The sequence below is a fragment of the Neophocaena asiaeorientalis genome, unplaced genomic scaffold, assembly GCF_003031525.2.
Source record: "Neophocaena asiaeorientalis asiaeorientalis breed wild unplaced genomic scaffold, Neophocaena_asiaeorientalis_V1.1 scaffold418, whole genome shotgun sequence".
Lineage (NCBI taxonomy): Eukaryota > Metazoa > Chordata > Mammalia > Artiodactyla > Phocoenidae > Neophocaena > Neophocaena asiaeorientalis.
This window is the reverse complement of record NW_020175731.1, coordinates 6,315,169-6,338,306: the sequence shown is the minus strand read 5'-3', so window position 1 is coordinate 6,338,306 and position 23,138 is coordinate 6,315,169. Positions and strand designations below refer to the sequence as shown.

At 38.8% G+C, this 23,138-nt stretch overlaps 1 protein-coding gene across 1 annotated transcript in view; it reads left to right on the top strand.

Moving 5' to 3' along the window:
* ANO4 (anoctamin 4) overlaps window positions 1-23,138 on the top strand; it is a gene marked incomplete at its 5' end in the record, with an annotated part of 223,755 nt that overhangs the window by 164,880 nt on the left and 35,737 nt on the right. Inside the window, 5 exons of the mRNA XM_024732131.1 lie at window positions 3,117-3,153; window positions 5,259-5,370; window positions 6,330-6,387; window positions 6,528-6,625; window positions 8,788-8,930. Of these exons, the coding sequence (XP_024587899.1) occupies window positions 3,117-3,153; window positions 5,259-5,370; window positions 6,330-6,387; window positions 6,528-6,625; window positions 8,788-8,930 (448 nt within the window). The remainder of the gene's footprint in view (window positions 1-3,116; window positions 3,154-5,258; window positions 5,371-6,329; window positions 6,388-6,527; window positions 6,626-8,787; window positions 8,931-23,138) is intronic.

Genomic DNA, 23,138 nt, shown 5'->3' with positions numbered 1-23,138 from the left:
CTTTCTTTTTAGATATAATGTGAACATATTTGGTGTTCTGATTTCTCAGCCAACATCAAACTAAAATAACAGAAGGTTACTAAGGCAAGAATACTGACAAGGTCAGAAAATGACAAGCCATAGCAAGGGGAAGGAAAGAAGATAAAAAGCATACACACTCTAAAACCAGCATCATCCAGGACCCTTTTGTGCAGTGACCAATTGCCTTACCCTCCTCGGCCATCTCTGAGGACATCCTCATCCAGCACACACCTTTACACTCCTATCTTATGTCCTGAAGCTTTGCAGGTTCCATTATGAAGTCAACCAAGTGTGTAATATAGCTGGGAAAGCTCTTCATCAAAATATATTTTTAAAAATTTTAAGTCCTTAAAAAGCAAATGTTGAATAAAGGACAAACGACAGACTAATGACTATAACATAGCTTTGACCAATTCAGAACTAAACTATTAATGACTGCTGAAATGACCCAATTTAAGACATTTTTATGACTCAATAATATAGTTTTTATAGCTATATAAATTGTTTTCAATTACTTAAAATTTTGGCCATACTGGTCTTGCAAAAAAAAATCATTTGGACATTAATCATGAATACTTTTTCATTAACTGAATATAAAAATCTTGAGAGCTAGATTGGTATTTAATTTATGTTCATTAAAGCCTCTTTCAAATAATTATTATAGATCATATATCCTATTTCTGACTTTCTTCCAATCCTAACTGAAGAAGATCTATAAGGAATGCCTATTTTCTGGATTTGACAATGTGTGTTTACTTTTATGTGTATTTAAAAAAAAATAAAGCTCATATTATTTTACAGAAGTATTCTGGATCCTAACAAACTATTATGCCTCTTAGTGGCTAGTTACGGGGTTTTCATTTTATTCCATGTCTTGAAAAATAAATATTTCAAAGACAGAGTGAATAGATAGATTTCCTCACTCCTCCTTGTCATGCTCTTTCAATTTTATTCTGCTTCACTAGTGACCAAAGAACATCTCAATATAGTGGTCTCAAGCTATATATGCCAATAAAGGAAGACATTAAAAGTCATTACCATCCTTTTTATTCAGCCATACCAAAATGAATCTGACATTTCATTATAACCTGTAAACAGTGAAAACCACAATGACTTGTTCCAAAAAGAACTAAACCAGAAAATATGGCTTGCATCAGAACAAACCCACATATATTGATCAGGTGGACAAGATAAAATTAGAAGTGCTCATAGCTTCTTTTGGATATATCCTTAGGATCAGAAAGCTTGCTGTTAGTTAAAGATTCTGACAGTAACCATTTGTGGCATCCAGTTTGGAAACTTAGATCTTCTACTACTCTTATCAGAACAAACTATCTGTGCTTTCTGTCTCAACTGGCTAATGAGAAATCAGGCCTTTTCCAGAAACCACTCATGTGAAGCTCTCTTGCTGGCTCTCAGTCCCTTTGTTTATGTGCTCTTTTCTGTTGCATCCTGCTCAAAGTCTCACTATCCATCTCGTATCATCCAGATAAAATGTTCACAGATGCCATGAATCCCAGTGTCCTCATACACTTTACCTTACTTTTCAAAAGGTTAATAATAATTATATTTCAACTCCTGTGCTGTTCCTTTTTTAAATTCCAATTTTTTCAGTTTCCAAACAAAAATAACGATGGCATATCACCAGCTCTCAAGGCCTTTGAGGCAAGTGTGCAAAGCGAGGCACTTTAACAAATGTGCATCAACATGAAAGATTAAAGGATGAACTAGGTAATCAAAAATTATATTTTTGAGAAAGGTTGTCTCACCAGTTGGATTTAATTTTCCTTGATAATTATGTAAGTAACTTTAATAATACCATGCCTTTGTAATATTAAAATAATTTTGATTAGAATATCTGTCCTAATCTGTTGTTTACCAGTATTTTATTTTTATGATAAAATTGAGATGTATGACTCATCTATAACACAAGATTTCTTACTGAAAATTATACCGCTCTGTTTTAACATTGGACTTCAAGAGTCTGAGATTTCTATATACAAAATTTGATACTGTGGCCATATGAATTATTTATATCTTAATATAACAAACCACAGCCTTTGCTGAAAGTTTAGAGTCATACAATCTGAGTATTTAGACTATTCCTGTAGTTAGAAGAAATCTGGGGTAAGAGAATGCAAAAGTTAGGAAGGACCTCAAGATGAGCGTGTCCAATACCCATTCTCAACCACATGTAAGGAAAACGATGGTCTAAAGAAGAGGTGAGGTAACATGCCCAAGACCTATCGCTTGTTGGCTGGTAAAGCTGTTATTCCAGCCTGGGGAATTTTAACCAGTGAAATTTCACTACTTCAGTCTAAATGTGATCTTAATTTTCATATTGTTCAAATCCATTTGACTAGTTTTCGTTTTCATTAATCATCTTTCATTTTAGAGAAAGCACTTGCTCTTTTCTTTTTCAATTTATACCCTCCCTAGGGAATCTCCTAGAGCTGGGTTTGCCCTTAACCGTACCCCCTGTACTTCCATACACACACACAAGCACAGGGACACACACCCCTTCCATCCTATTAGGACCCTCCATTTACCAGATGGCTGGGTGAGTTAGGGATGCATCTAATTCACTAATAGAAAAGCAGATTACCATAAGTTTGGCGGTTCCCAATAATGTTTGATCACTTTGGTGTTTAGGAATGCTATAATCTAGAAAATCAGCCCATAAAAACAATAGGATTACAGACCCTTATCAGAAGCAGTCTTAGAGATTTTACATTGAGGAGATTTTACATTTTTACGTTTTTACTTTGAGGATGCTTAGAGATTTTACACTGAGGAGGCCCAGGAATGTTGTGACTTGCCCAGCATCCCTTAGCAAGCTGATAATTAGTGGCAGCTGGCCTGTTGTTACAGAATTATTCACCCCAACACAAGAAGTGAGACTTTTAAAATATTAAAATGGGACCTTGTACAGTTCTTTCTTGTCCTGAAAGGACACACTTGTTGATGATGTTTTCATTGTTTGCACAGTGGATGGTTAATGAAATTATTTTCATTCATGACTTAACCTATTTACTTCCTAATTACAGATTTTAGAACATCTACAGTTTGTTAAATGTATTACATTTATTTTACAGCTCTATGAAAAAGTCGCACTGCTTCTTACAAACTTAGGTAAGTGGAACCCTTTTTATTTCACAGTACAGTATTGTGGTCTGAAAAACACCTTCTCAAAGATTCATTTCTGAAACACTGCTGAAAACAAATATTCCCTTTATTTTGAACTGCATACAACAATTTGTTCTTTGCCCTCAACAGGACATGGTAAATATGTCTAGGAATTGAGAGAATCTTTCCTACCTAAAGCTTTAAAGCATTTAGACATTATCCTTTGTGAGCTAATATAATTGAAAGTAGGTTTTCTCTTACAAAAGTACACGTGTATGAAGTACCTATAATCATTTAGAAAAGTGTTCATTTGCTGTTGCCTACAATTTTTATTTAATTAAAAACACAGCGAGTTTTAATGGCATATAAAATCACAGCAAAATTAGTTGCTTTGAAGACTGGGAGTCTTTTATGTAGACAGGCTAACCATTACTGACATCTGTGGAAATGACATTCATCTGGACAAGTCATCCCTAGGAACGTTTCTCTGACTCTGTAAGGCACCAGAACAATCTGGTAACCAGCTATGAGCTGTACATTTACTACATTTTCAAGATAGAGGAATTGTCCCCATTTCATTAATGAGATATTAGTCATTTTGCTCTATGCAGTTCGAGAAAATTACATGCTCCCACACAAAACCTGTTTTAGCACATTCCCATATGTAGCTTGCCAAAGGGAGAAAAAAATCACAAAAGTGTTTTTATTTATAATCATCATTATAATAAAAGATGCCAGATACATCTGGCATCTCATCTTTTTGAGCCCTTCTATGTGCCAGATACAGAGCTAGGCACTTGGCGTATCTCCTTTGAATTCATTGAAATCTTCCATCACCGCCACTCTTCGCCCAAAAATATAGAAGTTTATGTCCACAGAAGAGGTAACTGCCCATTGATAGACTGTGTCCAGGGGAGACCTTGCTCCAGGCTGGAAAAGATGCCTGTGGAGATATCAGCCATGGTCAATCTTTGGTTGGGCCACCTGGGAACCCACCCAGCTGGCTGATGAGCTAGGAGACCTTCCTGTGTAACCAAGAGTTCATTAGCAGAAGTGAAGTAAAGCTAAAGCCCTTGAAGCATCCTTTGTCATTTCTTCCCTCAACAACAGTATGGCCTTGTTCTGAAATTGACATTTAAACCATTTTAAATCCGATTCTCATTCTTTCTCCCCACCCTTCTCAGATATACTCCTGGGAAGCATTTTGAGCTATAATTTGTGGGAAAGGAATTGATGGGGTAAAATGGTAAATGAGCAATTAGAAGCTCAGGGAATGTGGAAACAGAAAGTGCTATTGGATTAAATTCATTTTCTTTGACGTTGTTTGAGGTGAGGGTGCAACTTCCAGGGAAGGATAAGCACATTTGACATGAGATTTCAGGTTGGAGGATTGATCCATATTTTTGGTTTGCATCACCATGTCCAAAGAGCATTTGCTGTATGGAAACCAAAATACAAGAAGATGAAAATTGGTGCCTGACTGAGGTCAGGAAATTGTAAGACAAAGACGCTGCTGTACAATAAAAGCTCTAAAGATGAGGTCACCTCTTTGGTACTTGTCCTTGAGAATGAAAATGATGATGGATGAGGGTGACAGGTAACGGGGTCAGATGCTCATTCTGAGATGGGGGGTCTGACTCCCTCTCTCCCAGTAGCACCTCACATCACACCAGAAATAGAAGTCAAGACCAAGGAGTTATTAGGAGATGGGAGGGGACCTGATGCCACACAGGCCCCACCCCACAGGTGGAAACTAAGAGCAAAAGGAGAGGCTCCTGCAAGGAGCCAGGGCCAGGAGTGCGGCCCCTTCAGCCTGGCTGTCTCTACTCCAGGCTCTCCGGGCATCCTGGAACAGCAGAACAAACGATATTCCCTGCCCTCGGACAAGTCAGTAGTCACTTCCCACCAAAGCCTCGCTGGGGCTGGTCTGGGAGCTTGAGGAACCCATGGATGGTCCATTCCGTCGCATGTCATCTGTAGGCAAGCTGGGCTCTCCTGCAGCCTCCTTAGGAAGCCTCTGCTCCCACCCCGTGCATCTGGGGAGCTGGACAGAGGGAGTTGAGGAGGAGTCAGATGCAGCCTCTCAAACTCTGCTCCCCTTGTGTCCACAGAACAGCCTCGCACTGAGTCCGAGTGGGAGAACAGCTTCACCCTGAAAATGTTTCTTTTTCAGTTTGTCAATCTGAACAGCTCCACGTTTTACATCGCATTCTTCCTCGGAAGGTAAGAACCCATTCTCTCCACACCTCCCCCCGGCCAGGGACAGAGCGCACAGAGGTCACTGACCAGGGTGACAGAGTAGGCCAGCCTTTAGGGTGATTTTTATAAAGTGTATAAAGAGGAGAACAGTCTCCTCCTTTCCTTTCCCTTCCCATTCTGGGGAATGGTCTCCATCAAAGTCCCTTGCACCTTTTCTTGTTAAGGTGAGTAGAAGAAAATAGTTTGCGCACGTGAAGCGTGAATGTAAAACTTGCAGGCTCCATCTGTACCTGAATCGGGCCTCTGGATCTCACACCTATAAGAGCAGGTGGCATCAGGGGGAGGACAGCAGGCAGCATGTCCCAGATCCCTGACCTCACAGAGGAGGGAAGGACATTCAGACAGGAAAGGGGGCTGACGTGGGATGCCGAAGGAGACTGGGTAGCTTCTGAATCCAGCAGTTCTGAGGATTTGGAACGTCCAGGTACCGTGAACTTCATTACACCAGGAAGCGTGTCTGAGGAGACTAGAACCAGGGAAGAGCCGAGTATTGGGTTTTAGTGAAATGGATGAGCAGCCTCTCCGCAGTCTCTAGCTACTTCAGTATGGAATGCTAGTCAAATAGTTTAGTTGTAAAAAATAAAAAACACGGCATTACTGATATTCAAAAAGATCTGATGTGTTTGAACCCAGCCTGCTGCTCACACCACAGTCACTTGATATTCAGCAGAAAACGTTAAAAGCCACAGCAGGCAGCAAGAACTGGCCTCAGTGTTCAGCAGACAGACAGAAGGGCCGGGAGAGAAATATTCCCAGAGAATTCCAGAAGCTGCCATCATGCCAGTTCCAGAGAGTTTTCCTAATTCCCTGAGACCCGTTCCTTACTGCACCGGTAATTTTCACTGGAGGATGTGCTAATCTGAATATAATATTCACTGAAGGCTACAGGATGCTAACGGTTTGTTTTTCTGTGTGTGTTGAAGATTCACAGGACACCCAGGTGCCTACTTGAGGCTGATAAACAGGTGGAGACTAGAAGAGGTCTGTATTCTCCCATCATTCCTTATTTCCTACAGACTTGGCATTAAACAGGCTTAGGGCAACCTTGTGCAGATTAGAAGCCAGACAGCCTTTCTTCCTGTCCATTGATTCTTGAATTTCTGTGTTTGCTTACCTCGCAGTGCCACCCTAGTGGATGCCTTATTGATCTCTGTATGCAAATGGGTATTATAATGGTGCTAAAGCAGACCTGGAATAATTTCATGGAACTTGGCTACCCGTAAGTACCTTAGATATCTATACTTGAGAGGCAGCAAGTCTCATTGGCTTTTCTAGGTGTGGCAAGTAAGATAAGCAATGCAGACTCAGCAGTTGAAGATTCACAGGACACCCAGGTGCCTACTTGAGGCTGATAAACAGGTGGAGACTAGAAGAGGTCTGTATTCTCCCATCATTCCTTATTTCCTACAGACTTGGCATTAAACAGGCTTAGGGCAACCTTGTGCAGATTAGAAGCCAGACAGCCTTTCTTCCTGTCCATTGATTCTTGAATTTCTGTGTTTGCTTACCTCGCAGTGCCACCCTAGTGGATGCCTTATTGATCTCTGTATGCAAATGGGTATTATAATGGTGCTAAAGCAGACCTGGAATAATTTCATGGAACTTGGCTACCCGTAAGTACCTTAGATATCTATACTTGAGAGGCAGCAAGTCTCATTGGCTTTTCTAGGTGTGGCAAGTAAGATAAGCAATGCAGACTCAGCAGTTAAGCGGTGTGTGTGTGTGTGTGTGTGTGTGTGTGTGTGTACCTGGAGCTAAGTCGTCATGCTTAGATATTCAAAGACAAATCATGAAAATAATAAACATCGGCTCTTTTGGAAGATTTAGCACAAATCGCATAAACAAAAGTGAATATTCTTTAAGAAGTCTCTGTGGGCCCCTAAATAATTGGATACCTGCTTCCAAGCCGCTTTAAATGATGATGACACATTAACGAGGTCTCTACTCCCCAACCCCTGCAATAAATCAGAAATGGTAATTTCTTTAAACTTCCTTAAATTCAACTGTACAGGAAAGGAACTTATGGAAAGAAGACATGAAAAAATGATCCAAAAAAGAAACTGGAGTATTTCTAAGTAAGCCTATCCTAACCGGTAAAAACATCATTACCTGATGATAACAGTTTATGTTGATGGCAATGGGCAAAAACTTGCATCACCTTCGTAAGGATGACCTTGAATTTGGCTGTGTCTGCTCTGTTCTGGTCAGTTAAGTTTTAAAGGGACATAAATCAGCAGCACTTCTATTTCTTCTTTAATTCTACACCTGCAGGTTTCCAGGTCAGCTCAAGTGTCTCCATAGAGAATTCCAGGTTTCAGGGAAGACCACTCAGCCAGAACAATTAACTGGAACTCGGTTCACTTCGAAAAGTCATCTCTTAGCTCCCCGTCAGAACCACTGCCAGTAATTTTCTCTTCTTAGATTTATTTTTAGAAAACTTCTTCCAAGTGTTGATGTTTTCTATAAAACTTTAAAAAAACAAAGCATAAAATTTTAAAATTAGAAGCATTATATTCTTTAAAGTACCATCCATAACTTATCAAAATGTCATAGACATCAAAGGGAACTATATTTATCTTCTACTAATATGGACATAGAGCAAAACTGTGAAGTAGGCAGAATTGTCTTTGATACCCATCCCCTTATTTAGTTTATTTCACATTTGTTTTTGCTTTGGCATCGCTCCTCTCAGATACCCCTCAGCTTTCTCCTTGCCCGCTACAGCACACAAACCTGACCCCCGCACACACCCCAATTTCTTCAACCCTGTTCCGTATCGTAAGATGCACTTCTGAACACTGCCAAGGATTAATGTACTAACCTCACCAGCGTGAGATGCATTTTATTGGGAATCAGAGCCTCTGTCAAACTCAACCCAAAAGCAGGCAGATCCAGTTGTGGACCTGCGGGCTTCTGTATGCCAGGAAAGGAGGAAACCTTTGTGGGTTTTCAGACCTTCTAGGGCCCTCGAGTCAAGAGTATGCAGGTCAGCACCCCATGGTAAGACTGCTCACGGGTCCTCAACTAAGCCAGCTAGGCCAAACCATCTTCTTCTCAGAGGCCTGTGGGTTGCCTTTGTACTGGGGAATCAGGTTATCAATGCTCTCAGTCCTCTACCCAAACCTCCGAGGCACCACTGGACGAGAGACAGTTTCGTGCATGATTAAAATAAGTTCATCAATCATTCTGTTCACTTGCAAGTACAAATGCTTGAAGTGTAGCGTCCATTGTTATTTCCCTTCTAATCCAAGGCTTCATTTCCTTGGCAGCGTGTCCTAAATTTTTTAAACTATTGTTCTATATTCTATTTCTTATTACTTAAGTCTTATGAACAGCTATATACATATATATTTTTTTAAATAAATTGATCTTGTTGTGCAGGTTAATTCAGAATTGGTGGACTAGAAGGAAAGTACGACAAGAGCATGGACCTGAAAGGAAAATAAGTTTCCCACAGTGGGAAAAGGACTACAACCTTCAGCCGATGAATGCCTACGGACTTTTCGATGAATACTTAGAAATGAGTATGAAAATAGCCTATTTTATCTGATTTTTAAAAATTTTATTGAAGTATAGTTAATTTACAATGTTGTGTTAATTTCTGCTGTACAGCAAAATGACTCAGTTATAATTCTTTTCATATTCTTTTCCATTATGGTTTATCATAGGATATTGAATATAGTTCCCTGTGCTACAGAGTAGGACCTTGTTGTCTGTTTTATCCTATTAATTATAAATGTTAATTCTAGCTACATTTAACTAGACATACACCGTTATCTTCGAGGCTAGCAGTATGGGGGGATTCTTGAGCTAAATGCAGAGGAAGGGTGTTCTTGCTTTAAGAAGCTTTATTGACAGAAATAGTGCCAAGTCACTTCACATTCTTCATGACATTGTGTCCTGTCCCTTGTAATAAATCACCAGAAAAAAATGAGCTGAAAACTTGGTGAACCAAAGAAAAAGGAGTGATCACTCATGGTGTGATTGATTCATTCATTCAGCAGACATGTCTTTTTTTTATTGAAGTATAGTTCATTTACAATGTTGTGTTAGTTTCAGGTGTATGGCAAAGTGATTCAGTTATACATATATACATAAAAGAATATAAACATTCTTTTTCATATTCCTTTCTATTATAGTTTATTATAAGATATTTAATATAGTTCTCTGTGCTATACAGTAGGACCTTGTTGTTTATCTATTTTATATATAGTAGTTTGTATCCAGCGGACATCTTTTGAGCCATGTTATGTCCAGGCAGACATTATGTTTGGCACTAGAGATACAAGAAGGAATCAGGCACAGTCCCAGCTCTGAGAGAGTGCACAGTGAGGGAAAGTCAGAGGTACAAAAGGTAAGTGCAATAAAGTGGCATAGATGCTGCAGTATGAGTCAGTCGGGCGTAGACGGGGGACAGTCATTTCCCTTGAGGGGGTGGCAGGAAGCTGGGAATGCTTAAGCTATGCTACACTTATACTGAAGGAATCTGATTTCTCTATAATCAAATCCAAGCTACTTACTTTAGCATGTATCTGAGAGCATGAGCTTTAGAAACAGATTACCTGAGTTCAAATCCCAGCCCCTCACTTATTAACTGTGAAACCTTGGGCAATTACTTAATCTCTTTGTCTCACTTTCCTCTTCTTTATAATGGGGATAAAAAAAGTAACCACTTCAGAGCACTTCTATGTGGATTAAATAAATTAACACATGGAAAGGGCTTAGAACAATGCCTGGCTCGTAGTATGTACTTGATATATGTCATCCCTGTCATTATTATTATTTTTCTATTCTTATCTTCCAGGGGAGAAAAGCTTAACAAAATCCCTTAGCAGATACACTGAGTGTGGAGAGCTTTTCTCTTTTTTTCTAATTATGTTTAAGCTCTGTAAGTGGGGGTAGGGATGGGCAAGATACATTACTTCTGAAAGAAGTTCTTTCTGGGCAAATCTGAAAATTAAAGCAGTAGTAGAGTTGATACTTAATGTTTCTTAGGTCACTTATGTCCTAAGTACCTAGAGTTTCAATTATAGAATGGCAGAATGATATAACTTGGAGAAGAAATCAATTTGGGCAGTAATAATAACACTTAATAAAGGGAATTCATTAAGTGAACTAACCACTTGGAGGTCTCTTAATGGATTCTCCTCCCATAAAGAAGGAAATGAACAATAATGTTGGTATATAGAGTGCATGAAAAGAACTGGTAGTGCTCCAAATATTCCAGTATCTTTGCAGCAAGAAACGAATCTCAGAAGCAGCATTACAAGCAGACCAGTGAATCCTAACTGCTTGCTTCTGTTCTTGTTGTTTTTGTTATTTTCTTAATGACTGTACTGCTTTGTTATATTTTTTAAATGTATTCATTGAAGTAGAATATATAGTGAGAAAAGCATATAAATCAAAAGTGTACAGATCAATAAATATTCACAAATTTATGCACAAATGTAACCAAACTATGTAGGTGAGGGGATAACACACTACTGCCCTCAGACCCAAAGCCAGTCCACTGCCTGGCTTTGTAAATAACATTCTATTGAAACACAGCAATACCCGTTTATTTACACATTATCTATAGTTTTTTAATTTAATTTTTATTTTATATTACAGTTGATTTACAATGTTCTGTTAGTTTTGGGTGTACAGCAGAGTGGTCCAGTTATACATATATCCATTCTTTTTCAGATTCTTTTCCCATATAGATTATTACAGAATATTGGGTAGAGTTCGCTGTGCTATGCAGTAGGTCCTTGTTGATTATCTATTTCATATATAGTACTGTGTATATGTGAATCCCAAATTCCTAATTTATCCCTCCTCCCCACCTTTCCCCTTTGGTAACCATAAGTTTGTTTTTGAAGTCTGTGAGTCTCTTTCTGTTTAGGAAATAAGTTCATTTGTATCATGTTTTTAGATTCCACTTGTGATATCATATAGCACTTGTCTTTCTCTGACTTATTTCACTAAGCACGATATTCTCTGGGTCCATCATGTTGCTGCAGATGGCATTATTTCATTCTTTTTTATGGCCGAGTAATATTCCATTGTATATATGTACCACATCTTCTTTATCCATTCCTCTGTCGATGGACATTTAGGTTGCTTCCATGTCTTGGCCATTGTATATAGTGCTGCAGTGAACATTGGGGTGCATGTATCTTTTTGAATTATGGTTTTCTCCAGATATATGCCCAGGATTGCTGGGTTGTATGGTAGTTTTTAGTTTTTTAAGGAACCTCCATACTGTTCTCCATAGTGGCTGTACCAATTTACATTCCCACCAACTGTGTAGGAGGGTTCCCTTCTCTCCACACCCTCTCCAGCATTTATTATTTGTAGACTATTTGATGACAGTCATTCTGACCAGTGTGAGGTGATTCCTCATTGTGGTTTCGATCTGCATTTCTCTAATAAATAGCGATGTTGAGAGTCTTTTCATGTGCCCGTTGGCCATCTGTATGTCTTCTTTGGAGAAATGTCTATTTAGATCTTCTGCCCATTTTTTGACTGGGTTGTGTTTTTTGTTTTGATATTCAGTTCCATGAGCTATTTGTATATTTTGGCAACTAATCCCTTGTAGGTCACTTCGTTTGCAAATATTTTCTCCCATTTAGGGTTGCTTTTTCCTTTTGTTTATGGTTTCCTGTGCTGTGCAAAAGCTTTTAAGTTTAATTAGGTCCCATTTGTTTATTTTTGTTTTTATTTTCATTACTGTAAGTCAGGGAGCCTGAATCCTCCAGCTCCATTTTCTTTTCTCAGGATTGCTTTGGCAATTCGGGGTCTTTTGTGTTTCCATACACATTTAAAATATTTTTGTTCTAGTTCTGTGAAAAATGCCACTGGTAATTTAATAAGGATTGAATTGAATCTGTAGGTTGCCTTGTATAGTGTAGTCATTTTGACAATATTGATTCTTCCAGTCCAAGAACATGGTATATCATTTTTCCATCTGTTTGTGTCATCTTCATTTTCTTTCATCAGCATCTTATAGTTTTCAGAGTAGGTTTATTCCTAGGTATTTTATTCTTTTTGATGTGATGATAAATGGGATTGCTTCCTTAATTTCGCTTTCTGATCTTTCATTGTTAGTGTATAGAAATGCAACAGATTTCTGTGTATTAACTTTGTATCCTGCAACCTTACCAAATTCATTGATGAGGTCTAGTACTATTCTGGAAGCATCTTTAGGATTTTCTATGTATAGTATCATGTCATCTGCAAACAGTGATAGTTTTACTTCTTCTTTTCCAATTTGGATTCCTTTTATTTCTTTTTCTTCTCTGATTGCCATTGTCTAGGACTTCCAAAACTATGTTGAATAAAAGTAGTGAGAGTGGACATCCTTGTCTTGTTCCTGATCTTAGAGGAAATGCTTTCAGCTTTTCACTGTTGAGTATGATGTTAGCTGTGGGTTTGTCATATATGGCCTTTATAATATTGAGGTATGTTCCCTCTATCCCACTTTTTGGAGAGCTTTTATCATAAACGGGTGTTGAATTTTGCCAAAAGCTTTTTCTGCATCTACTGAGATGATCGTATGGTTTTTATTCTTCAATTTGTCGATGTGGTGTATCACACTGACCGATTTGCTCAGGACGACTTTAGGCAGCCTGTCTGCTGATGGGTGGGGCTGTGTGTGTTCCCACCCTGCTGGTTGTTTGGTCTGAGGCATCCCAGCACTGGAGCCTGCAGGCTGTTGGGTGGGGCCAGGTCTCAGTGCCAAAAAGCATCTGCCACCAGTGTCCTTGCCCCCACAGTGAGCCACAGCTGACCCTCGCCTCCCCAGGAGACCCTCCAAGACCCGCAGGTAGGTCTGGCCCAGGCTCGTATGGAGTCACTGCTTTGCCCCGGGTCTTAGTGCTCGTGAAACATTGTGTGCACCCTCCAAGAGTGGAGTCCCTGTTTCCCCCACTCCTGTGGAGCTCCTTCACTCAAGCCCTGCTGGCTTTCAAAGTCAAATGCTCTGGGGGCTCCTCCTTCTGATGCCAGACCCCTAGGCTGCAGAGCTTGACATAGGGCTCACTCCTATGGGAGAACCCCTGCGATATGGTATGGGATTTGATTATATCATGAAAGTGCCCCTCCTACAGTCTTGTTGTGGCTTCTTCTTTATCTTTGGGTGTAGAATACCTTTTTTGGTGGTATTGTGTCTTTTTTGTTGATGGTTGTTCAGCAGTTAGCTGCGATTTTGGTGTCTTCAAGAGAGGAGGTAAGCTCAAGTCCTTCTGCTCTGCCATCTCGTCTCCAGGCCTCTACATATTATCTGTAGTTACTTTTGCACTACAGCAGCAGAGCTGATCAGTTGTGACGGAGACTTTATGGCCCACAAAGCTGGCTCTTTACAGAAAATGTTTGTCATCCTGTGAGCTACATCAAGAAATAGGATATTGTCAGTATCAAAGAAGGCTCCCTTGTTTCCTCTCCCAGTTATAACACCCTCCCCAACCACTTTCCTGACTTCTAATTTTGCCTTTTTAAAAAAATCTCTATAGAAATGGAATTATACATTTTCTTTCGTAAATGGCTTATTCCATTCAATAACATATTTATCAGATACTTCCATGTTGCTACAGGTAAAACTTCATTTTCTTTTTTGTACAGTATTCGTAGAATGTGTACCTGAAGCAAAATTATGAAACAAGTGAGTATGTCTTTGATACCCACCTCCATCTTTCCTTAGTCACATGTAGTTTTTTTTTCATTTCCAATCCCAGATACTTTCCATTTTATCTTTCTCCCCTTCCCCCACCAATCCCTCAATCCTTTCCCATATCATGAAATGGACTTCTGAGCACTGCTAAGGATTCATGAGCTAGATAGTTGCATTTTTGTAAGAATCAAAGCCTCTGTCAAACTTGAGTCAAAAAAAAAACGAGAGGCAAACTTACTTGTGGATGTGCAGGCATCAGTGTGCCAGTGGATGAACCAGCTTGTGAGTCTACAGATCTTCTAGACCCCTGAAAACTGGAATTCACCACTCTTTACCCATCCATCCTATTGGTGATTTGTGAGTTGTTTCTAGGTTTGGGTTCTTACAAACGATATTGCTATGAACATTTTGGTACATGGGTTTTGGTTAACATTTGTATGTATTTCTGTTGGGAATTTATGCAAGAGTGGAGTTACCAGTGGAGTGGCCATCATAATGTACGCATTTGTGGATCTTCAGTAGACACCTGCAAACAGTTTTCAAAACTCCAACTAGCAATATAAGAGCTTCAGTTATTCTACATACATCACTAAAACTTGTTAGTGTCCGTCTTTTTAAATTTTGGGCATTCTGGTTCGTAGGTAGTAGTACCTCATCATTGTTTTAATTTGAAATTTCATGTCAACTTAAAATGCTGCATACCTTTTCATATGCTTCTGGTCATTTGGGTATCCTCTTTCGTGAATTCCCATTCAGGCCCATGATTCTGTTCTGTTTCTCTTTCTTAGTGATTTTAGAAGTTATTTATATATTCTGGATATGAATCTTTTGTCAGCTGGACCTGGAATGTCTTTTGTAGGAAAGTTTCTAATTATAGATTTAATTTCGTTAATAGATATATGACTATTCAGATTTTCTGTTTCTTCAAGTAACCATTTCAGTAGTCTGTGGTTTAGTTGTGTTTTTCAAGAAACTCATCTGTTTCATCTGAATTTTCACATTTAGTGGAATAAAGTTGTTTATAATACTCTTACGAACTTTTAATGTACATAAGGTCTGTAGTGATGTTCTCGTTTTCATTTATACTTTCATAGTTTGTGCTTTTTGCTTTTTTCCTTTAACAATCTGGCTAGAGGTTTATTAATTTTTTATTTCTGCTCTTATTTCCTGCCTATTCTTTCTTTGGGCCTAATTTTCTCTTTTCCAAACATCTTCAGATGGAAGCTTAAATAACTGATTTTCTACTTTTCTTCTTTTTCTAATTTAGGCATTTAGAATTATGATTTTCTCTATGAATACTGCTTTATAGCTGTATCCTATAAGTTTTGAGATGCTATATTTTCATCATCAAGGCATTTGCTAATTGCCATTGTAGTTTTTTTTTAACCTATGGGGTTTTTTTTTAGAAATGTGTTGCTTAATATCAAAATATTTGAGGATTTTCTAGCTATCCCTCTGTCATTGGCTTCTTACAGTTTTTTTTTTTTCCTTGTAGTTGATTTCTAATCTCATAGTGTTGTGGTCAGAAAAGATGCTTGATATGATTTCAGTTTTCTTTAATTTACCAAGGCTTGCTTTATGGCCCAGCATGTGATCTATCCTGGAGAGTGTCCCATGTACACTTAAAAATGTGTATTCCGCTGCTTTCGGATGAAATGCTCTATAAATATCAATTAAGTCCATCTGGTCTAATATGTCATTTAAAGCCTGTGTTTCCTTATTGAGTTTCTGTCTGGATGATCTGTCCATTGATGTAAGTGGGGTGTTAAAGTCCCCCACTGTTACTGTGTTACTGTCCATTTCTCCTTTTATGGCTGTTGGCATTTGCCTTATGCTCCCCTGTTGGGCACATGTATACAATTGTTATATCTTCTTCTTGGATTGATCCCTTGATCATTATGTAGTGTCCTTCTTTGTCTCTTATAGCAGTCTTTATTTTAAAGTCTAATTTGTCTGGTATGAGTATTGCTACTCCAGCTTTCTTTTGATTAACATTTGCATGTAATACCTTTTTCCATCCTCTTAGTTTCAGTCTGTATGTGTCCATAGATCTGAATTGGGTCTCTTGTAGACAGTTTTATACAGGTCTTGTTTTTGAATCCAGCCAGCTAGTCTGTGTCTTTTGTTTGGTGCATTTAACCCATTTGCATTTAAGGTAGCTCCCAATATGTATGTTCTTACTGCCATTTTGTTAATTGTTTTGGACTTGTTTCTGGTAGGTCTTTTCTCTTCCCTTCCTCTTTTGATGACTATCTTTAGTGTTGTGTTTGGAATGCTTTTTCTTTTTTGTGTGTGTGTCTATTGAAGATTTTCAGTTTGCGGTTCCCATGAGGTTTTGATATAGCAGTCTATATATATATAGAAGATTGTTTTAAGTTTCTGGTCTGTACATTTCAAATGCATTTCCAATATCCTGCATCTCTACACCCCTCTTCTCACAGCTGCTGGGGGTTTTTTTTGTTGGTTTTTTTTTGCGGTACATGGGGCTGTCACTGTTGTGGCCTCTCCCGTTGCAGAGCACAGGCTCTGGAAGTGCAGGCTCAGCAGCCATGGCTCAGGGGCCCAGCTGCTCCACGGCATGTGGGATCTTCCCAGATCAGGGCACGAACCCGTGTCCCCTGCATTGGCAGGCGGACTCTCAACCACTGCGCCACCAGGGAAGCCCCACATTTGCTGGTTTTGATATCTTATTTGTGTTTAGATGGTTTCCTACCTTTACTGTATGTTTGCCTTTACTGGTGAGCTTTCCCATCTGTAATTTTCTTGTTTCTAGTTGCGGCCTTTTCTTTCCACCTAGAGAAATTCCTTTAGCGTTTGTTGTACAGCTGGGTTGGTGGTGCTGAATTCTCTTGGCTTTTGCTTGCGTGTAAAGCTTTTGATTTCTCTGTCAAATCTGAACGAGAGCCTTGCTGGGTAGAGTATTCTTGGTTGTAGGTTCTTCCCTTTCATCACTTGAAATATATCATGCCACTCCCTTCTGGCCTGCACAGTTTTTGCTGAGAAATCAGCTGATAACCTTATGGGGATTCCCTTGTATGTTATTTGTTGCTTTTCCCTTGTTGCCTTTAATATTTTCTCTTTGTCTTTAATTTTTGTCAGTTTGATTACTGTGTGTATGTTCCCCCTTGGTTTTATCCTGTATGGGCCTCTCTGCACTTCCTGGACTTGTGTGACTGTCTCCTTTCCCCTGTTAGGAAGTTTTCAGCTATTATCTCTTCAAACATTTTCTCAGGCCCTTTCTCTCTCTTCTCCTTCTGTGACCCCTATTATGTGAATGTTGGTGCATTCAGTGTTGTCCCAGAGGTCTCTTAGAGTGCCTTCATTTCTTTTCACTCATTTTTCTTTATTCTGCTCCATGGCAGTGATTTCCACCATTCTGTCTTCCAGCTCACTTACCTGTTCTTTTGCCTTACTTATTTCTGCTGTTGATTCCTTCTAGTGTATTTTTCATTTCTGTTATTGTATTGTTCAACTCTATTTGCTCTTTATAGCCTCTAGCTCTTTGTTAAACATTTCTTGTATCTTCTCGGTCTATGCCTCCATTCTTTTTCTGAGATCTTGGATCACCTTTACTATCATTACTCTGAATTCTTTTTTGGGTACATTGCCTATATCTCCACTTCACTTAGTTGTTCTTCTGGGGTTTTATCTTTTTCCTTCACCTGAAACATATTTCTTTGCTGTCTCATTTTGTCTGACTTTGTGTTTGTGGTCTCCATTCTGCAGGCTGCAGGATTGTAGTTCCTTTTTTCTGGCATCTGTCTCCTGGTGGGTGAGACTGGTCTAAAAGGCTTATGCAGACTTCCTGGCGGGAGGGACTGGTCCCTGCCTACTAGTGGGTGTAGCTGGGTCTTGTCCCTCTGTTGGGCAGGGCCATGTCTAGGGGTGTGTTTAGAGGTGGCTGTGTGCTCAGGGAGACTTTAAGCAACCTGTCTGCTGATGGGGGGGGGGGGTGCTGTGTTTCTGCCCTGTTGTTTGTTTAGCCTGAGGCATCTCAGCACTGGAGCCTACTGGCTGTTGGGTGGTCACCAGGTCTTGGTGACAAAATGGCAGCCTCCAGCAGAGCTCACGCCAATGAATACTCCTTGTTACCTCCACCACCAGTGTCTTTGTGGCTACAGTGAGCCACAGCCACCCCCACCACCCCAGGAGACCCTCCAAGACCAGCAGGTAGATCTGGCCCAGGCGCCTATGAAGTCACTGCTTTAAGTCACTGCTTTTTTTTTCTGGGTCCCAGTGCACACAAGACCTTTTGTGCACCCTCCAAGAGTGGAGTTTCTATTTCCCCTAAGGAGTTCCTGCAATCTAGCCCCACTGGCGTTCAAAGCCAAATGTTCTAGGGTCTCCTCCTCCTGATGCCAGACTCCCAGACTGGGGAGCCTGACTCGGGGCTTATAACTCTTACTCCTGTGGGAGAACCTCTGTGATATAATTATTTTCCAGTTTGTGGGTCACTCACCTGGAGAGTATGGAATTTGATTGTATCATGAATGCACCCCTCCTACCTTCTTGTTGTGGCTTCTTTGTCTTCAGATGTAGAATATCTTTTTTCATAGGTTCCAGTCTTTTTTGTCGATGGTTGTTCAGCAGTTAGTTGTGATTTTGGTGGTTTCATGACAGGAGGCAAGCTCAAGTTCTTCTACTCCACCATCTTGTCTCCAACCAGCATCAAACTTTTTTCTTCTAATTCTACCGTGGTCAAAGGATACTCTGTTATTTTAGGCTATTAATATATGTTGAGATTTGCTTTATGCCCTGCATATTTACTATTTAGATAAGCCCTGCATATTTACTATTTAGATAAGTGCTTCAAGTGTGTTCTGCAGTTGTTGAGTATAATGTTGTCTATCAATTGGCAAGGTTGTTTAATTGTGTTGTTCAAATCTTATATGTCCTATTAAACTTTGTCTATTAGTTACTAAGAAAAGGGTGTTAAGTGCACAGTCAACCTGGGACTTTTATGCTCCTTCTAGTTCTGTCAACTTTTACTTCATATATTTTGAAACTTGTTATGTGCAAACAATTTAGGATTATTCTAGCTTGCTTACTGTTGAGTTGAAATTTTATCTTATTTAAAGCCATTCTTCATCTCTAATAATGTAATATTTTGAAGATGTGATGGGCAAGAGGCTAAGGAACTAACTGTAAAACCTCCCCAAGGACAGAACTGAGCCTCTTGTGGTCTTTCAGGGCCAAGATAAAGGCCCACCACATTCTCAGTCACAGCCAGAGAGGTGGACTGAGCTTTACAAATTTACTGTACCCCATTACCAGCCTGGCTTAACTCGTGACCACATTGAAGTGATCCTCTCTTTCTTTAGCTGCCTAAGCACAACATGAGGAACCTTTTCTGCTGGAAAAGAACACTGAGAGCAGAGATTAATAACTTGTTCTTAAAGGGCTAGTAGTAAATACTTTAGGCTTTGGGGGGCCAAGAGGCAAGATTGAGGCTATTATATTTTAAATGGTTGTATAAGTATTTATATAACTACTTAAAATGTAAAAACCATTCTTAGCTCACAGGTGGGTTTAAAAAAAGAACAGAAACAAAGCAGAGAGCTATTCAGATTTGGCCTTCAGGCTGTAGTTTGCTGGCCCTTGATCTAGAGCTTCTATATGTCTGGCATACAATAAAAGTTACTAGGCTTATAACCTATTGAAAGAAGCAAAGTAAGTATAAATTCTTAACTGGGGAAGGTGTCTGTTACTTCAAACGTGAAAGCAGAAGTGCATATGGTCAAACACTGAAAAATCAAGGAAATACAGTGTTTGTTTCGTTAAGAAAATAATGTTGTGCTCAAAGTGATAAAGAATTCAAAATAGATGTTATGAAGAAATTCATTGAGCTACAAGAAAACACGGGAAGGGAATTCAGTGAACTCAGGAATAAAATTAATGAACAGAAGGAGTTCTTTACCGAAGAGATTGAAATTGTAAAAGAGACCAAACAGATTGAAACTGTAAGAGACCAAACAAATTCTGGAGCTGAAGAATTCAATGAATGAGATGAAGAATGCAACAGAGATCACAGGTAATAAGACAGACCAGATGGAAGAATGAATAAGTGACTTGGAGTATAGGAATATAGAAATTATTCAGTCAGAAGAAGACAGAGAAATTAGATTTTTTAAAAATGAAGAAACCCTATGAGAACTATTAGATTCGATCAGAGAGACAAATCTAAGAATAATTGGTGTGCCAGAAGAAAGAGAGAAGAGGCAGAGAGTTCATTTAAAAAATATTAACTGGGAACTTCCCAAACCTGGAGAAGAAATGGAACATACAAGTCCACAAAGCTACCAGGACACCCTATTACCTCAATGCAAAAAGACCTTCTCCAAGCACATCAATGAAACGATCACACATTATAATGAATTTTAAAGGCAGCTAGGGGAAAAAACTAACATTAGTCTGTCAGTGAAATTCTCAGCAGAAATTCTACAGTCCAGGAGAGAGTATCTACAGTCCAGGAGAGAGTAGAATGACATATTCAAAGTGCTGAAAGATAAAAATTGACAGCCAAGAATACTTTATCCAGCAAAGTTATCCTTCAGCTATGAAGGAGAAATAAAGGCTTTCCCAAACAAAAGCTAAGGGAGTTCACCACCATTAGACTTGCCTTGCAGGAAATGTTGAAAGAAGTCCTTCAACCTGAGATGAAAAGACACTAATCAGTGACATAAAAGCATATGAAAATATACAACAATGATAAAGGTGAAAAATAAACAATCACAAAATGGTAACTCTGTATTAGAATGGTATATTAACTACTTAACTATACTATAAAGGTTAAAGGAAAAGATCATTAAAAATAACTATAGCTACTATAATCTGTTAACAAATGCACAGCATAGAAAGAGGTAAATTGTGACATCAAAAATGTAAAAGGGTGGAGCCTTTGTAGGCAAAGGAAGATAAGTTGCTATCAGCATAAAATGGACTATTTTACCTATGAGATGTATGTAAGCTTATTAGTAACCTCAAAGCAAAAGTCTAGAGTTGATTCAACAAACATACAAAAGGGATAGACTGAGTGTATCACCATGGAAAACCACCAACTTACAGAGGTAGGCAGAAACACAGGGGGAAAAGGAACAATAAAGATATAAAACAACCAGAAGGCAAAAGATAAGATGGCAGTAGTAAGTCATTACATATCAATAATCACTCTAAATGTAAATGTAAATGGATTGAACTCACCAATACAAAGGCACAGAATGGCTGGATGAATTAAAAAAACAAGACCCAACTCAGTCTCCCAAGGCAATAGAAATAGCAAAAACAAACTTACAAGCTTTTGCACAGCAAAGGAAACCATAAACAAAACAAAAAGACAGCCTACGGACTGGGAGAAAATATTTGCAAATGATGTGACTGACAAGGGCTTAATTTCCAAAATATACAAACGGCTTGTACAACTCAATAACAAAGAAACAATAACCCAATCGAAAAATGGGCAGAAGACCTAAATAGACATTTCTCCAAAAAGGACATACAGATGGCCAAGAGGCACATGAAAAGATGCTCAACATCTCTAATTATTAGAGAATGCAAATCAAAACTACTATGAGGTACTACCTCACACTGGTCAGAATGGCCATCATCAAAAAGTCTACAAATAATAAATGTTGGAGAGGGTGTGGAGAAAAAGGAACCCTCCTTCTGTTGGTGGGAATGTAAATTGGTGCAGCCACTATGGAAGACAATATGGAAGTTCCTCAAAAAACTAGAGTTACCATATGATCCAGCAATCCCACTCCTGGGCATATAATGGGACAAAATTATAATTCAAAAAGATTCATGCACCCCTATGTTCATAGCAGTACTATCCATAATATCCAAGACATGGAAACAACCTAAATGTCCACTGACAGACGCCTGGATAAAGAAGATGTGGTACATACACACAATGAAATACTACTCAGCCATAAAAAAAAGAATGAAATAATACCATTTTCAGCAACACGGATGAACCTAGAGATTATCATAATAACTGAAGTAAGACAGAAAGAGAAAGACAAATACCATATGATATCATTTATATGTGGAATCCAAAATATGACACAAATGAACTTATCTACGAAACAGAAACAGACTTGTGGTTGCCAAGGGGTATGGGGTTGGGGGAGGGATGGATTGGGAGTTTGGGATTAGCAGGTGCAAACTATTATATATAGAATGGATAAACAACAAGGTCCTACTGTATAGCACAGGGAACTATATTCAATATCCTGAAATAAACCATAATGGAAAAGAATATGAAAAAGAATGTATATATATGTATAACTGAATCACTTTGCTGTACACAGAAATTAACACAAACTGTAGACCAGTTATACTTCAATAAAATAAAATTTTGAAAAAAGACCCAACTATATGCTGCCTTTCGGAGACACATTTCAGATCTAAAGACAAACATAATCTCAAAGTCAAGGAATGGAAAAAGATATTTCAGGTAAGTGGAAACCAAAAGAAAGGGGAGATACCCATACTTATATCAGACAAAAAAGGCTTCAAGCCAAAAACAGTAAGAAAGAAGAGACAAATAAGTTCATTATAAAATAATAAATGAGGTCAATACACCAAGAAGATATAACAATCATAAATATATTTGCCCCCAATGTCAGAGCACTTAAATATATTAAGCAAATACAGTTCACTCTTAAATATATTAGGCAAAAACATTTGACCCTTGAACAACAGGTTCAAAGTGCACAAATTCACTTATATGTGGATTTTTTTCAATAAATACATACTGCAGTACAACATAATCTGTGGTTGACTGAATCCATGGATGTGGAGCCATGTAAATAAAGGGCCAACTGTAAAGTTATATGTGGATACTGTGCAGATGGTTGGGGCCCTAACCTCCATGTTGTTCAAAGGTCAACTATATTAACAGATCTCAAGGAGAAACAGACAACAATACAAAAATAGTAGGGGACTTCAGTGTCCCACTGTGAGTGACAAATAATCCACACAGAAAATTAACAAGCAAACATTGGAATTGAGGCATACTTTAAACCAAATGGACTAAACAGACATATAGAGAACATTCCATCCAATAGCAACAGAATACACA